Here is a 17342-nt window from a genome sequence, read left to right as displayed (position 1 = left end):
CGACAATCCAGGGGTCAGGCCATCTACGACATGTTTAGGCTGTGGATTCGGTTTCCCGATCAGAACAGCATTTTCCAAAGGGCACAAGCGTCTCAGCAGCCCTGTTTGCCATGGGGAGACAAGGGCAGAGGGTGTGTCCTGGTGACCTGTCAAGGGCCAGTTCCCGGCCCCCAGTCTTGTCCCAGTGACAGTGAACTGAGAGGTGCTGGTCCCCGGGCCCCGCTGGGGTGAGAGGTGCCCGTGACTGTCCCCGTGGGTCAGCTGGCTTTTTCCTTTCGAGGGCCACACTTTCAGGCAGCCCACAGCCCGCAGAGGGTCTGCAGTGGGCTGAGAGGTCCTCTTCAAAGCAATGAATTGAGAAGAGATAATGGCAGGCAGAGTGGGGGCAACTCAGCCGGGCCCGGTCTGACCCATGCAGGAACTGAGGCTGAGTGTGGGGCCTGGGGTGAAAATCACGCAGAGCACAGGGTGGGGGCGGCAGAGCCCCCCTGGCTGGAGCCCACTGGCTCAAATCTCACTGTGCACTCGCCGCCTGGCAGGTAGAAGGGCCTGGCACACAGTAGGGCCTGGCACATAGTAGGCACTCAGTGGCTGGAGGCTTAGCAGCACAGTGGCATGAGGGCAGCAGGCAGGGGTGCAGCTGGCCTGGCGGGGGGATGTGCGGGTGGAGGAGGGGCATAGGAGGGTTTGGAGCTGGCTGGCGCCCTGGGGTGCCTCGGCTCCCAGCGCAGCGGGGCGGGGTGGCTCACCGTCTGCTGCAGGTCCTGGATGAGAATGCGGATCACCAGTGTGTTGCCCTGGGCCTCCTCCGCCCTGGCGCCGCCCGGCTTGTGTGAGGTGGCCCGGATGGTGTCGTAGATGGTCTCCTCCTTGGAGCTGTCCGACTCAGAGCCCCCGGAGTAGTCGGAGAAGCTCTGGGCCATCTCCTCCTCGCTGGACGTGGGGCTGCGCGGCATGGCTGCCTATGCCTGGGAGGGCAGAGCAACAGCAGGGAGCCGTCAGGTGCAGGAGAGGAAGCGGGCGCAGGGAGGGTGGGGGTGCCGGGAGGCAAGGGTGCGGGGAGCCGAGCTGGTGCTCAGGTTCAGGCTGGCACCCTCAGCAGGAGTGGTGGCCTCAGCCCTCCTGCGGCCGCAGAGACACCGAGGATGGACAGCTCAGCCCCTCCCCCGGCCAAGCCAGGCCCAGCAGGGCAGTGCTGCGACCAGGACGGGGTGACCGCTCACGCTGGCCATGGCCCCGCGAGGACGGGGCAGCTGAACTGTGCGGGCTGAGGACAGGCTGCCTCTGGCTCCCCGGGAGAAGCAGTGCCGGCTCCTGTCCAGAGCTGCCCGAGCGCAGAACCGCCCTCCCTGCACACAGCCGCGACGGGGAACGTGTGAGAGCAGAAGGGCTGGGCCAGGCTCAGAAAGAGATGGCCCCGGCGGGGGGCAGCAGGGCCCTGAGTCAGAGCCGCCTGAGGCCGGGGACTCGGGGTCCCCAGGAGTCCGGGGCAGCTGGCGTGAAGTCTGCATCAAGGGCCGTGAAAGCTCCCCGGTGAAGGGCGGGTCAGGTGCCGACGGTGGCCTCGGACCTCGGCTCCTAAGAGCCGGGAGAAGGACACAGCCAGGACTCTGCAGTGGGCATCGCCCCGCTGGGCCCCTCTGCGAGGGCAGGTCCAGAAAGGCCAGGGGAGAAGCTGGTGTGAACCGGGGTGCGGGAGCCGAGGAGCACGGGCCACCACGGGCCACCACGGGCCACAGGCTTCTACAAAAACTCCTCCCCTGGTGGCGCAGCTGTTGAGCGCTGGGGTGCGAGGCTACCTGCAGCCTCTGCAGCACCAGTTCGATCCCCGGCCACCGGAGAGGGTCCCCCAAAAAAAAAAACAAACAAAAAAAAACCCACCTCTGGAAATGTCAAGGCCGGGCAGGAGCAGAGGCGGGGTCACTCCAGGCAGCAGGGCTGTCCTGGGGGGGCGTTTGTGATGCAATGAGGCGGAGGCTGAAGAGGGCCCCACACCCTCATGAGCCACAGGCCGCCCTCCTAGGGGAGCTGGGGGGAGGGCCCCGCAGAGACCCTGGGGTCTCCTGGTGGATGAAGGCGCCGGAGGCACGCAGATGACCCCCAGGGAGACCCGGAGCAAACAGAGAGTGAGCGCAGGACGAGGCCAACCCAGCAGCCAGCGGGGCCCACAGAGCCCGGCCCAGCCCAGGCCCGCCCCTGCCGGGCCTCCCTCGCGTCTCAGACCACCCAGCACCCGCCCCCCCACCAGCGCCCGCTCGCTCCCAGCACATGCGGGAAGCCTCCTGGGGCACCCACCCGCTTCCCCAGTGACGCCCGCAGCCTATGGTTTCAGGTCCACAGTTTCAGGTCCTCCTGGAGCCCACCTGGCGCCCGCAGCCTGTCCCTCCATCCCTCTCGCCGCCTGGTTTCCATGCCCTCTGGGCTTCTGCTTATTCACTGCTGCCCCCCCAACGTCCGGGACCCAGCATGCTGCGTCCAGAACCCCCAGAGGAGCAGGCCCAAGAGGAGCCCCCAGAGGAGCAGGCCCAAGAGGAGCCCCCGGAGGAGCAGGCCCCCAGAGGAGCAGACCCAAGACTTGGGGAGCGTGTGGGCCTGGGTGAGGCCGAGCAGTGCTGAGCCAGTGCAGTGCCCAGGCTGATGCCCACAGCAGCCGGGGGCTTTGTGGAAGGGCCGAGCTCAGGCTGGAGCTTGGAAGGGGTCCACACTGAACTCAGGGTGTTTGCGATGACTTCGCAGGCCACATCCGACAGCCCTGGACCCATGAGGGTGGCCGTGGACACGCAGGTCTGAACCGGGGGCACAGCCCAAGCATCCCTCCAGCAGAAGGTGGCGTGGGGGGTCATGCCAGGAAACCCAGCACAGCTCCACACCCCGGAGGGAGCCCAGACGGCGAGGAGGGTGCCTGGCCCACCCTCAGGCCCCGGGTGCCCCCACACGACACTGTCCTTGCCACCTGCGTGGCCGTCAGCACAGAGGCCCCGCGCAGGACACACGGGGACGGGGGGCCCCCTCAGCCGCGACGGTCCGGGAGCACGAGGCCTGAAGCCTGAGAACTGGTCTTGACCTCAAGAGGGGCCCGGGCAAGGTGCCAGGGAGACCGTGGGAGGCAGGCACCGGGAGCGTGACCACCACCGCCGGGGGAGGCCAGGCAGCAGAGGGCCCGCCCCATCTGCCTCCGCGCAGTCGTCAGACCGGCTCCGGGTGCCGGGACGCGCTCGCACGAAGGGCCCACGCGTTCGTCCGGGGCTTAAACAGAAGTGAGCCCGGCAAGGACCAAGCGGCCTGGGCCTTGGAGGGCCGGGGAGGCCCCAGAGAGGACCGCAGGGCAAAGAGAGCACGCAGACCGGCTCCTCCTCTGGGAGCACCAGCCTCGGCACGGAGCTGTGGGACCCCGTCCTGGAAACCTCTGCCCCCGGCGCCTGCTTCGAGGAAGCAGCCAAGACTCCATGCCTGGCTGCTAAGGGGTCCACACAACACCTCCCGGGACAGCCCGGCCCGTGCCGGGCAGACGAGCCCCGCTCGGAGACGGAGGGCTGAGCTGGGCGAGACGGGGGCCAAGGGACACGCCCTCCTCTCAAGGCCACGGTCACGGCCAGTGGGGAGAGCCTGCGAGGCTGGGGCCGGGCTGGCCGCGGCTCCTCTGACTACCCTGGGAAAGGAAAGGGGGCAGGTTTGCCTGTGCTGGCCCTCGGGCAGCCCTGGGCTTCATAGGGGCCAGGAACCTGCATCCAGTTCAGGAAGGGACAACCCGCAAACGCGGGCTCTAGGGAGGGGGCCTCATGTGACCCCAATTTCATACGCTAAAGCCCAACCCTCCAGTGCAGCCAAATCTGGGGCGGGGACAGGGGCGAGCTCCAGTGAGGTCCCAGGGCTGGTGCCTGAAATGAAGACGGCAGGCCAGGGGCAGCCCCGCGCCGCGGGGTCTTGGGAAGCCCCGTCCCCCTCACGCCACCCTGCCTGGTGGACGGTGCCCTCAGCTGCAGGGCCTCAGAGCCCTGGGCCCCGCCCGGCCAGGCTCAAGCCTCCGGGAGAGTCTCTGGAAGTCAGCCCCCGCCCAGCAGCTGCCACCCCCACGCCCCGCACCAGCTCAGCCTCGGGGGACTTCCACTGCCCGGCGCTGGACATCTGCTTCAGGGTGTGAAGCCCGCTGGGCGAGAACCCACGTGGACCCATATGGGTGGACGCCACGCTGCAGGCCAGGGCGCAGATCGGGGGCCAGCAGAGGCACCCCCACCGTGCGCGGGCGGCCGCCCTGTCCTCTCCCCTGAGCTGCAAGCGTCTTCCCAGCCGACCTGGGAGTCACGTAAATGTGTGAGGAGCGCCGGACAAACGCAGCCGAGAAGCCAGCGGCCCGCTGCCTCCCACCCGGGACGGCAGCCCAGACGTGCCCGTCCCAGCTCAAGCCCCCGCCCTGTTCCTCGAGCACCGAGGCAGAACACCTCGTGAGAATTTACGAGATCTGCGTTTGAAAAGATACCCATCGTGACCCAACGCCCCTTCTTCGGGGCGCCCGCGGCTGGTGGGACCGGGGACCTGGAACCTGCCGGAAGGAACAGGTTTGCAGGTGAGGCCGCACCTGAGCGGAGCAGCCCCAGCCGGGGCGCATGCACGAGCTGCAGGGAAGCCAGGCGTCCGGGCGTGGAGCGAGAAGTCAGACATTAACCCGACGACCCCGGGCCCGAGGTCCTCCGCCAGGGGCCACCTGTGTCTGGTTCAGACACGGCCCAGCCGCAGGGTGGCCGCACAGGAGGACTGGGGGGCCGTGCGGCTGCTGCGTCCTGGCTCTGCGCCCGTCCGGCCGGGACGCCACCTGCCTCGGGCTCTTCCTGCTGCCTGGACTCAGGAAGGTGGGCGCCCTCACCTCCCGCAACTCCAAACACTTCCTCCTCTCGAGGAAGCCCGGCCCCTGGGCCCCCACCTGCCGCCCCGCCCGCCCGCAGCCCCAGCGGCTCCTGCAGATGGGCTGGGACTCTCGTGTGAGCGGAGTCGCTCTCGGCCCGGCCGGTCGGCCCCTCGCCCTGCCCCGCGCCTCACATTTCTCTTTTGAGGAAAGTTTCGCCCTTGCTCCAAGTTACCTCCGCCTACAGGTGAGTCCTCTGTCTAAATCACTCCAAACGCGGGAACCACCCCAGCCGGGGCCCCCCTCCCAGCTGCTGCTGCGTCCTCAGCGGCCACTAAGGTCAAATGCTATTTGGAAACTATATTGTGTGTTTTTTTCAAAACCGCAACTGAAAATAACAAGTCACATGAGAAAATTCCTCCTAGATTGCCAAGAAAAACCTGCTCTCCAGGTGAGCAAACATCAGACGAGAGCCCTGCCAGCCCCCGCGCCCCTTTTCTCCCAGGCTGCTGGGAGGCTCAGCGATCAAGACGCGTGACTGTAGGCGTGTTCTGCGTGCCCCACAGACACGAGTACCACACACACATGCACAGATAGAGACACAGATGCACAGACACGCACACAGACAGACACAGACACACAGACACACACACCCAGGTGCACACACAGACCTCCCGGGCACCGTTGTCCCAGCGCTCCATTCACGCATCCCCCGTCTGCTGCTTCTCCCCCGCCGTCCGGGCGAGGCAGGATGGGCTCCCCGCCGCCGCTGGCCCGTCCTGCACGTGTTTATGACTGAGGGAGAGGGGACAGGACCCCTGGAGCTCGCTCCTGCTTCCAGCTCCCGGCCTGCTCGCCACCCACCTGGCCCCATCCGTGGCGCCGAGTCCCGCCCCGGCCGGGTGCTTTCCACAGCGTGGTGAACAAGCCCGTCCCGAGGGCTCCCTGACAGCACAGCTCCCGCCTCCTGATTCCCCTGGCTGAGGGGGTTCCCGCTGCACTCGCTGTACCAGGAAGGCCGAGCCCAACACCCGTGCGTCCCCCCTCCCTCTCGGGACAGTGTCCAGGCGGAGCTGTGGGCCCGGCTCTCTGCCGCAGAAGCCCCTGCAGATGGGATCATTCCAGACTTTCTACGGGAAGGCAGGGCGCCGGAAGAACGGAAGTCATTTTGAGAAAGAACTGAGTAAGACGGCCTGTCTACACGGCCCCGAGACGCCACACGGCCACGCGACCAGGCAGGGCTCGGTGGAGGGACAGGCGTGGCGGCCAGCGGGGCTCAGAGCAGACCGTCACCTCCCAGGGCGGGCAGCGGCCTCTGAGCAATGGTGCTCGGGCAGCGGCAGGAGTCTCGTGGCCGAACAGAAACTCAAAAACTCTAACTTCCGAGAAAGGGACACCTCGAAAGAGACACCTGAGGAGCAGGGCTGGGAGGAGCTGCCGCACCTGGTGTCCCAAGCACAGTGCATTAACGGAAATGCCGGGGTGTGGGGTCTCGGCAAAATTTAAATCTTTTGTTCTGCGCAAGAGCCCGTTAAGAGGATGAAAGCACAAACCACGGCTAGAGAGAAAATGTTTGCAAAGTTTCTGTCTGATGAAGGACGAGTGTCCAGCACATCCAGGACCCAAGCTCAGCAGGAACACCCAGTGATGCCGTTTAGCCCTGAGCAGAGACATTTCACAGCCAGGCACTCCGCACCTGGGCAGCCACTCCGCACCTGGGCAGCCGCTCCACACCTGGGCAGGCGCTCCACACCTGGGCAGGAGCTCCACACCTGGGCAGGAGCTCCACACCTGGGCAGGAGCACCACACCTGGGCAGCCACTCCACACCGGGGCAGGAGCTCCACACCTGGGCAGCCACTCCACACCTGGGCAGCCGCTCCACACCTGGGCAGGAGCTCCACACCTGGGCAGGCGCTCCACATCTGGGCAGGAGCTCCGCATCTGGGCAGGAGCTCCACACCTGGATAGCCGCTCCACACCTGAGTAGCCGCTCCACACCTGGACAGCCGCTCCACACCTGGACAGCCGCTCCACACCTGGGCTGCCGCTCCACACCTAGGCAGCCGCTCCACACCTGGGCAGGTGCTCCACTCACTCGCCATTCAGGAAATACACACGCAAACCCCCGAGAGGGAGCACTTCACTCCTACCGAACGGCTGAGACAAAGAGCATCAACACTGGGAAGGTGGAGACCGGCCAGCCTGCATCACGGCGGGGGTGGAAGATGGCGGCAGGCGTACAGACATGACCAGGCAGCCCCCAAGGGCCAGGCCCGCACTCACAGGCATCGACACCAGAGCTGCAACCGCGCAGACACAGATCCCAGCCTCCTAAGTCACAGCCCCCCAGACACCCCAGGGGTGGGGCTGCGGGGCCAGAGGGGCCAGGGCCACGGACCATCTCACCAGCACTGCCAGGAGGGGAAGCCAGACCCAGTGTCACTCCCTGAGGAGTCCATGTCCGCCTTGTTATGGAAATGACCAATGAGAGCAGAGGCACAATGGCCGGGGCTCGGGGCGAGACAAGGGCAGTGGGACCCCATGTCGATGGGCGTGTCTGCAGTTGCCACTCTGCTGGCTGGAGAAGGCGGCACAGTCTGCAAGAGATTGCTGCTGGGCAGACTGCTTTGAGGGCACCGGGCTTGCAGTGCTTCGAGGGCACTGCAGACAGAAAGACAGTCTCACGGGTGGGGGCCATTATTTCCTACAAGTATTTTTTAAAACAGGATTATTATTTTTAAAGCTACATGGTGGAAAGCAAGGGGAAGAAGAAGAGGCCAAGCCCGGGCTTCCGTGGGGTTGGACACATAGTCCATGCCCCGGCGTGTGCCCGAAACTGGTGGCGAGAGAAAGGAACGCCTGTGCATAGTCACACAGCCACCAAGTGGCAGTGCCCCAGAGGCCCATCAACTGGGAAATGAATACACAGAACTCGGTCTGTCCAGCTAGGGAATACTACACAGCCCCGAAAAGGAAGGCTCCCTGACACCTGCTACAGCAGGATGAAGCTGGAAACAAAGCCAGAGCCGACGACCTCACCGAGGACGGCCACGAGCCGTGAAACAGTCGGAAGCGGCAAGTCCACTGTCAGGGCAGGTCCGGGTTGGTGGGGCCAGGGAGAGAGGGACAGGGATGGGGGGCAACTGCCCAGTGGGGTGCGGCTGGTTTGACTGTGCAGGTGGCCGCACCATCCAGCAGCTGAGGAGACGCCCCTTGCACACTTCACGTGGACGACCGGTGAGGCTCATGAAACTGCGGCTCAATAAACCGCTGGAAGAGGGAAAGCAGTGCCTTGCGCGGGGGGGACGAGCTCCCAGCCAGAGCGCCCCCGGCAGAGGACAGCAGAACCTCTGGACCGTGGCAGCACGTCAGCCTGCGGCCACCAGCGATATTTTTAGAAGCGCACACTGTTCCCCAGGGTGAAAGCGTCACTGTCCAGAACAGCTCAGTGACCCCCAGGAGGGTGCCCCGGGCACAGAGCAGCCCCAGCATCCTGGGCCGGAGTCAGGGGGCAGCGTGGGACCAGGGAGCTGACCCCGGCTGCTTACCTGACCGATTCAGCCTGCCCACCTCGGGAACGTCCTGGGGGGTGACGAGGGGAGAGCATGGCTCCGATAGGAGCCTTGCTCTGCTGCCCACGGAGGTCTGTGTCCAGCAAACCTTGTCCATGAGACGACTGAGCTGGACCCCTGGAGTCATGGAGGTTATATGAGTGCTGGGGGGGTGCTCAGCCACCCTCCAGGGGCCCCTCAAAAACGGGATGTTCGAGGCTGCTCTCATCCAGAAAACCCACAGAGTAGCCCCGTCCTTCCCTTCTGCGGGTCCATCCCCAAGCAGAGAACCTGGCCCTCCCCAGAGTGAACGCCTGCCTTCAGGCAGAAAACAGGAAGGTCACAGGGGCACCGTCCACAACGGTCGGCACAGGAACCACCAAAGACCCACGGACAGCAAAGGGGTGAACAGGCAGGCTCCAGCCCTGCGGGAATATTAGTCAGCCATGAAAAGGAAAGCCACACTGGTTCTTCTCCAACCCAGCACGGACAATGTCTGGAGACGCGCTGCTCAGTGACAGGAGCAAACAGGCCCTGATATGCTCCCAGGAACCATCCGGAACCAGCAGATCCACGGGATAGGACTGGAGGGGGCGCCAGGGGGCCGGCGCCACGTAGGTGTGGGTTAACTTCACATCATGGGAAATTCACCTCAATGATAAAAAATAGTTCTAATTATTTCTAAACACCCACGACAGCTCAGAACGCACCCCAGGGGGTGAGGAAACATGGCGACGGGCGCGAGGGCAGCCCCCGGGGCCGAGGGGGGAGGAAGCTGCCTCCCACAGCTGTCACAGCAGCCACAGGAATGGCCGAGATGTGGACATGGCCTTGTGGGCAAGCTGTCCACACCGCGGTGACCTCAGGCCAGGGGAACATGACCCCACCTGGGTGGCCGGCTCCCCCAGGTCTGGAGGGCGTGGGCAGCACAGGTGGGGAGCCAGGGCCCTACCCCCTGCCTTACCCACTCCCGCCACGGGAAATCGCTCCTCCAGAGCAGGGCGGAGCGGAAGGTGGCCGTGGCTGGCCTCGGCTTCTGCGCGGCGCTGCGACCCCTCTGTCCAGCTCCCAGAGAGGGCCACGGCACAGGCAGACGTGGCCTAGTGACAGCCACCTGTCCAGTCACTGAGAAACAAAGTTAAAATATTAATGACACCTGCGGGCAAGCCACAGGGCGCCGTGACCAGCAAAGGCACGAAACCCAAGCTGGTGTGTCCATCCCGCCACCCAAGGGCAGGGTAACGGAGCGGTGGGGAGGGACTGCACCCACCGGGGCAGAGCATACCGGCCGGGTGTTCTCTCAGGCGATGCCCTGGCGGCTGCCACCGTCTGTGCCTCCCTGGACACGCGAGCAGGGGCAGCGCTCGCTCGCTGTCAAGTCTACGAGAGCAGCGTCACTCAGGGCCCCGACCCAGGCCGCGCTTGTTTTTATGACGTTTTATCGGCGCACACACGTGCATGCACACCCGTGTTTGGCCCCTGGCCACGCCCGTGCTGCACCCGTGGAGCTGGGGAGAGACTGCGCTGGGCAGTCCAAAGGCTGTGCCGCCCGGGCCTGGAACAGGCCACTGACAGGACCGTCGCCTGACAGTCCTCGTGCAGTGGGCGCTGCCGTCTCTGCCCTCCAGAGCGGAGACTGGGGACGCACAGACCCCCCCACACCTCTCCCCCAAGCGAGGCCCCAGGCTCAGGGATGCCTCAGCCGGGACAGGGCCTTCACCCCGGCTTGCCCAATGAGCCCCCCCCCCCAGTGCTGGCCCTCGGGGGCACGGCAGGCCCTCCCCTCCTCCCCTCAATAGGAGACGCGAGATAAAATTTCAACAGCACAACCACGCCAGGGACACCCGCTCAAGGGCCCAGCAGGTCCACTGGACCAGTGCCCACCGCCTCCCAGCTGGCCGTCTAGAGCCCCTGGGGTGGGCGCGGGGCCCTCCCTGTGGTCTGCTCTTGCCCCTCCACCCCGCTCCCTGTGCACGGGGTGAGCTCCGGGGGATCCCCAGGGCTGCCACGTGCCCTGCTGGGGATGGGGTACTGGGAGGCCCCTGGACGGCCATCACGCTCAGCCCCGGGAGCGGCTCACGCCCATGGCCCAACAGGGCTCGCCAGAGAGAGCGGGGCGGGGCCAAGGGGCGGCAGGACCCAGACAGGCGCTCACAGAGCCCTGCCCTGGCAGCATGGACGGGGCCACAGGCCGGGCGCTGCCAGTAATGGGGCGCAGCTCTCGGAGCAGCAGCGTATGACAGCCCAACTTCGAGTAAACTGTCCTGCCTGATGTCACAGCCGAGGGTGACGTCACCGTCCATTTTCAGGATGCGGGTGGGAGGCTCCAGAGGCCAGGCGGCAGTCACGTGGCCCAGCACCGCCGGCGCAGGGACCCAGGCCTTTCAGGGAATGCAGGGCCTGAGGAAGGCCCGGCCCAGGGTCCCACAAGGTGTCATGTGCGCCCAGACCCCAGGCTGGAGGCCCCGCCCCAAGGCCAGGGGGTCAGTGCAGCCTCTAGAGCCAACTAAGCCGGCCAGAGCTTCCGGCGCTTCCTCTCCTGCAGGGCGATTCCGGCCACCATGCCCAGGACCGTGCTATCACTGCCCGGCCCAGGCAGCCTCCTCGCCCCACCAGGGTCCGCGCCACCCCAGGCTGCCGGGGTGCAGTCCCCTGAGATACCTGGCAGGGTCCCCAGAGAATGTGACCTCCGCTGGTGGGGGCAGAGGGGGTTGTCAGCAGCCTGGGCGGAGCCAGTGTGTCCTGGGGCCAGGGGAGGCCTCTGGGAGGGCCCTGCACACGGGGGTTCATCACACAGACTCCCCCCGTGCCTGTGCGGCCGCACCCCATGAGCTGCTTCCTGTGACACCAGGTCACCCACCGCTGGACGTCGGTACTCTGGCCAGGCCCCGCCTCGACTGGCCCCCAGGCTCCCCCACAGACCCTCCCCCCAACTCTGTGACTGGCCTCGCACGCGCGAGGTCTCCACGGCACTTTGCTTCCCTCGGCATCAGGCCGGGGCCCAGGCCACGTGTGCACGGGGGGTGTGGACGCACCACGTCACTCCTCTGTACACCTAAAATGGGCCAAAACGGTCATTTCACTCTAGGTATATTAAAGCACAATTTTTATAAAGTTTAGCGGGGGGAAACTCACACCAGCTCCCCTCGCTGCGCCCCACCTCCGAGTCCCCACTCCCAGCCCCCGCCGCCCCACCCTCCGGCGCTGCGGCCCGGCCCTGAGCTGGCGCCCGGGGGCGGCTGCCGGACAGCACGCTGGCCCTGCAGGGTGGCCCTCCGGCCGGCTGACCGCAGCGCCCGAGGGTCTGGGGCGGCCAGCAGACACCCACAGACACGCGCTCTGGCCAGATGCAGAGCCCCGGCAGGGCAGCCGCAGGCCGACTCCCGCAGACGCTGCCCGACGCGCGCGGGGCTGAGGTCGCACAGGGCGGGCTTCCCGGCTGCCCGGCGTGAAGTCAGGAGCAGCGCGCGGTCGCGGAAGCGCAGCAAGGTGTGGGGACGAAGCAGCCCCGTCGCAGCGGCCAGCGAGCGTGAGAACAAAACCGCAGGGGAATTAGACACAACCATGAAGGAGGCAAACGCCACCGGGGCGTCCGCAGCCCCGGGGAAGCGGCGCGGGGGGACGTGCAGGGCTGTGAAATCGACACTGGACACGCTGGAAGCAGAACGGCTGCGAGTCCGTGACTTGTCCCCACCCCCCTTGCCCCTGGGAAGCTGCGAGGCCACAGCGGACGGCGGGAGTGACCCAGTCAGGGCGGACACCGGAGAACAGGCCAGACGCCGAGCGATCTTCCATGAACCAAATGTTGGTTCTGTGAAAAGGTTAATAGAACGGAACACTGGTTAGGCTGATTGAGCTTCAGAAAAGGGGGGAAAACCTCAAATTACCAAAGTCATAAAAGAAAAGAAAAGGCATTTCTTCCAGGCGCACGGACGCAGCAAGGACCACGCAGGGACGCTGAGAACAGTCGCGACTCGGAGCATCCAGACGCGAGGGCAGGCGCCTGCGACCCCGCGGCCAGCGCGAGTCCCCGAGAGCCGAAGGGTCCACCTCCCGCGGCGGGAGGGAGGAACCAGCTCTCGCAGAGACAAGCGGGGCCCGGGGGCGTCCCGAGTGAGTTAACACCGATTCTGCACAACAGAACACTCCCGGCTCGTCTGACGAGGCCGACGGCACCCCGAACTGTCCCAGGAGAGAAAAGCCGAGCCCCATCTCTCGTGCGCACACGTGCGGGAAGTTCACGGTCGGGCGGGCCGCACCCCGCAGCCTGCAGGCGGGGCCCTGGCCGAGCGGGTGTCCCCCGGCCCGGCTCCAGCAGGCGAGACCCCCCCCTCGGCCTGGGACGAGAGCAGGCACCTAGCCCTGGCGCGGGGTGTTTCCGAGCCGCCTGTTAAGGGCGCGGGCCTGTCTACACTGGCTGGTGGCTCACCGAGGTAAGTGGCACCTTCTGCATCACGCGCTAAATAAACGACCTGCAAAGGCAGACCTGTCTCCGAGCAGCGCTTTCTGTCTCCCCAGGAAAACAAAACACAACATTGTGTGTCCCACTCAGAGAGGGCCGCCCCCCACCCCGCCCCGAAGCACGGGACCCTGGTCCTCCGCAGGCTGGGGGGCCACGGCGAGCCAGCTAGTCCCCCACCCCGTGGCCCTGCCCAGCCCGGTTGCCGGAGCAGCATCGATCCCCCAGGCTGGGAAATGCCAATAGCCCCCCACACGAGGGCCAGCGTCCCCAGCCCCTCTGCAGCCCCACAGTGGGGGAGCAGGAGACTGCCCCAGGCTGGGAGCCAGGGCACTGCTTCCCCGAAGGCTCCAGATGTGTTTGGCTGAAACCCAGCACCCCACTCTCTGGAGTCAAGCTGAGAAGCCGGGTTTGGAAGAAGCTTGAAGGCCCTGAACCCTGCGTGGTCAGGGTCCCAGTTACAGGGCGTCCGGGACCACAAGGACGGAGCAGGGCCCGGGGCCGCCCCCGTGTCGTGAGCTCACCGGAGCAGGCTCCCAGGCCGGGGGCCTGGGCGACTGAGGGGTGAGGCTGCGCGGCGGGAGGTGCTCCGGCATACCTGGGGTGGTGACCCGCTTCTGACGCCTCCACCAACACACAACATTTATTCACTCAACAAACGTTTGTCCACCAGGGGAGCTGGACGGGGACAGTGGGCAGCAGGGGTCCTGCTTCACTGTCCCTGCCCCGGAGCTCAGCCACTGAGTCAAGCACCAGACCCTCACCCCACCCCGACCCCCACCCCTCCTGCAGGTCTGGAGAAACCTCCTGAGCCGCTGCGCCCCGGGTTCCGGGTACAGGGTTCTCTTCGGCCAGATGTTCGCTGAGAGGACATCTGTGTCCCCACTGACCCGTGCCCAGCTTCCCCTCAGGTCTCACTGGGGCTCCTGTGTCCCCTCAGCTGCCGGCGCGCGCCTCATCGAAGAGGACCCTGGGCCAGGCCGTCCCCCACTCGCCGTCTACGAAGTTCTGAAGCCCCGGGGACAGGACAGCTAGGGGCGGTGCCCTCCCCTCCAGCTCGGGGACGTGCCTCACCCCCCTGGCCAGCAGCCTGACGCAGCAGGCCAGACCAGCCGCAGAGAGCCCTGCCGGTGCCTGGTCACCCATCTGGAGGCCGCAGGGCGAGGCCACCCGCTCCACTCCTGCTCAAGAGCCACCGAGAGTCTTGTGCCCGTGAGCTCTGCCCGCCCCGCCGCCCCCGCCCAGCCCTCAGCCCTGCCCTCCCCAAGTGGACACCTTGCTGGCCCCTGGATTCAGGGCCAGCGCTGCCGAGGAGCCTGGCTACCCAGCTGCCATCGCTCCAGGGTGGCAGACACACGTCTCACCTCTACTACGGAGGCGACCCCCACCCCTGGTGCTGCCAGGGGCAGCCGTCCTGAGCCAGACCCTACCCCTGGACTCCAACGGCAAGGACTGCCCTGGGGGGGGCTCCCCCCTGCCGTCCGGAACCCCCAGCTAAGCCTCACATCCCCGCGGGGCTTCCCGGGTCAGGGTGCGTCCTGGGTCCTGCCTCTTCCAGGCGTCCCGAGGTGAGCTCCGGGCCCGGCCGCAGCCTCGGGGCTGACGTCCGCCATCACAGCCACGCCCGCCGCCTCTGCGCCCGCGCCCCTCCCGCCGCCCCGCGCGTTCCGGAGCCGCCCACCGTGGCACCGCGAGCGCAGCTGGACGCAGAAGAGGACGCGGGAGCCCAGCGTTCTCGGGGTGGCTGGAGGGGGGCTGCCGCCCGGGGTCAGGGTCTTTCCTTCTTAATTTTGGAAAACAGCTGTTTTCCGTAAACGTGTCCTATTCGCGTGAACGTGTAGTGAGTTCACCATCGTCGTGTCCAGGTGCCCTCACTGACACCTTCAAGCCTCCTTTTTGGTGTCAAGAGGCGAAGAGCCCAGGGTGCAACTCACGCGGCTCTGGAGGGCCTGGAGCCTCTGCAGGCGCAGCCAGGGGTCCTGAGGCCCGCAGGCGAGCGCCCGAGCTGCCCAGCGCCTCTCTGGGGGTGGCGGAAGAGTGACCTGGGGAGGCCTCAGGGCACCGGCCTGGGCAGCCGCCGGGCAGGGCCCTGGCTCGGCCACCAGCCTTCAGCAGGCGGGCGCGACGGCACCCAGGGGTGGGGTGGGGAGGAGGCGCGTCTGTCGGGACAAGCACGTTCAGACCGGCGGACACGCCCTCGGGGTCTCACTGGACCCTCATGGAGACGCCCCACCAAGGACAGGGCAGAGGGGTCGGCCCTGGGCCCCTTAGGACTGCAGGGACCCACCTCCCCTCGGGAGGATCAGCAGAGGCAGGTGGACACCGAGGTCCCAGCTTGCCGGCCGGCAGAGCCCCCAGAGCCTGCTCTGGGGCGGAACTGAGTCTGGGGCAGGCGGCCCAGCCCCTCAGCCCCCACCCGGCAGCCTGGAGCTTAGAGACACTTTGGGCTGAAGCACCCCCCTCTGCGAGAAAGGCAGAAACGTGCCTAAGAGCCCCCACCCCAGGAGGGTTCTGGCCCTCCCCAGGCTGGCTCGGCTGCCTCCCCGGCCTTGGCCTGTGAGCCATGGGACCGACCATGGGTGCCCCCAAACTGCACCTCCTAAGTCCAGTCTGAACGGGCGTCCAGGCCCCACAGCCCAGGGAGCCTCAGAAACAGCAGCCGCAACAGACAGAACAGGGCGCAGAGGCAGCCAGTCTCCTACCAGGTCAGAGCGCGCGGGGCCCCGGCTGCTCCCGCAGCCCCGCGCGACGCCCCCGACCCGACCCGCACCTCAGCCCGCAGCTGCTCCGGGGCGCAGGAAGCTGGGGCCCTCCCGGGAGCCAAGACGCTGGTCTGGGTGGCCTGGCGCCTGGGAATGATTAACAGCCCCGCCAGCCTCGCCGAGACCGGCCCAGGAATGCCTCCCCTGCTTTGTTTGGCCTCTGCGTTCCGGAAAGTCACCGGGTACCCGGCCCTCTGCCCCCACCCAGCCCGGGCGGGCGCCGGCTCTGGCAAGCATTCCTGCATAATCTCCGGGGGCAGCTCACGTGCCACCACCCAGGACCCCGCATCCCCGAGCCCGCAGCGCCGCCAGGCCCCGCCCGGCAGCCCCTGGAACCACGAGGGCGGGAACAGGCCGCTGGTGTCCAGCCATGGGCTCCCACTCTCCGAACACCCCTGGGGGCCGCTTCTTCCTCCCGTCCTGGGCCTGCCCCTCCTGACCAGACAGGTTAGCCTGGGGCACCGGGCCAGGAGCACACAAGCCAGGAGGCAGGGGGAGGACAGGGGAATGGGGGCAGGGAACCCCTGGACAGCAGTGGCTGTGCCCTGCGCTGGGGGGGCAGCAGGGCCCACGGGAGCGCCCTGCACCTGGTGGGCACCCTCCTCCCCAGGGCACAGGCTGCATTTTCAGGAAGGCCAAAGGCTCACCACCCGCTCCCCGACTGACTACGGCTTGGTGAGGACACGTGACCTCTCCCCGGTCACCCCCTCGGGCCCATCAGAGCCCCGGGACAGCTGCCAGCTGTGCAGACCCGTCCCCCATCACTGCCCTCGCCACCCAGGACTCGGGTGCTGTTCCGGTTTCTCCTGAGCAGCCGGGGGAGGATTTCGGGACCCGTTGGCCGGAAGGGCCCGGCCCTCAGGGAGCAGATGGCAACCCCGTCCCCACGGCCCCGTGTGAACCACCACAGGACCTGCAGGCTAAGGCTGGAGCATCCCGCCCGCTGTGGTGTCCCTCCCGAGGGGCACTGCTGGCCGCCCCCCAGCCTCTGCCCCTCCGGACTGGGCAGCCTGGACCGGCGCCACGAGGGGCCGCGCCCAGCCAGGGACTCACCCAGGGCCGTCGAGGGCACCGCTGCCACCAAGGCCTTTCCAGTCACGTTTCCATTTCCGTTTCTACAACCCTGTGACACGCTCACAGCGTCGGAGGGAACCACCTTCCCGGCCCCGAGGGGGATTTTAAATGCTGAACGACTCTCGGTCCCGCAAGTGTCTGACGTGAATTTACGTCCAGCTTCCTGGCAGGGCAGCAGCGGCCCAGCACGTGGGCAGCTCAGGAAGGGAAGACGCCTGCGGGAGCCGCGGGACAACGCCAGGGACAGAAGGTCCTCGGGGCTCCCTGAGGCTGCGGAGGAAGGCGGGTGCCCTGCTTTGCCCCCCGGGGGTGCGCGTGAAGCTGGAGGAGGACGTGAAATGCCAGCACTTCCCGGCGTGGGGCGCCACGTCCCTGTCCACACCGAGCCCAGGCACGGGATCCGCCCGGCTCAGGGACACCCGGCAAGTCTGGCTAAGCCGTGAGGGCAGCATGTGGGGGGCGACAGAGGAGTTTGGGGCTCCATCCCTTCAGCGCTGCTGGCTGTTTCGATGCTGCGGGTGCGTGGAAACGCCGCGGGAACCCTGCGCGTCCACCACACGGTCGGGGCTGAGACGTGAAACGCGCTCTTAAAGGAAATGGCCACCAGGGGCGGCCGCGTCGGAATTTCTGGGGGTGGCCCAGGAGTCCCTCACC

The 17342-nt window shown here is 66.9% G+C and overlaps 1 protein-coding gene across 1 annotated transcript in view; it reads right to left on the bottom strand.

The window, feature by feature from the left end:
* Positions 1 to 1931, bottom strand: part of SHANK2 (SH3 and multiple ankyrin repeat domains 2) — a 170773-nt gene extending 168842 nt beyond the window's left edge. The window contains exons 1-2 of the mRNA XM_054697436.1: positions 1882 to 1931; positions 750 to 968 (exon numbers count right to left, since the gene is read on the bottom strand). Coding sequence (XP_054553411.1) covers positions 750 to 956 — 207 coding nt within the window. The 5' untranslated portion in view covers positions 957 to 968; positions 1882 to 1931. The remainder of the gene's footprint in view (positions 1 to 749; positions 969 to 1881) is intronic.
* Between the last annotated feature and the right edge of the window lie 15411 nt (positions 1932 to 17342).

Source organism: Talpa occidentalis, unplaced genomic scaffold (genome assembly GCF_014898055.3).
Source record: "Talpa occidentalis isolate TD23 unplaced genomic scaffold, MPIMG_talOcc4v2.1 talOcc4.17, whole genome shotgun sequence".
In the NCBI taxonomy this organism is placed as follows: Eukaryota; Metazoa; Chordata; class Mammalia; order Eulipotyphla; family Talpidae; genus Talpa; species Talpa occidentalis.
Note: the sequence above shows the minus strand (reverse complement) of the source record. Positions and strands in the feature narration are given on the sequence as shown.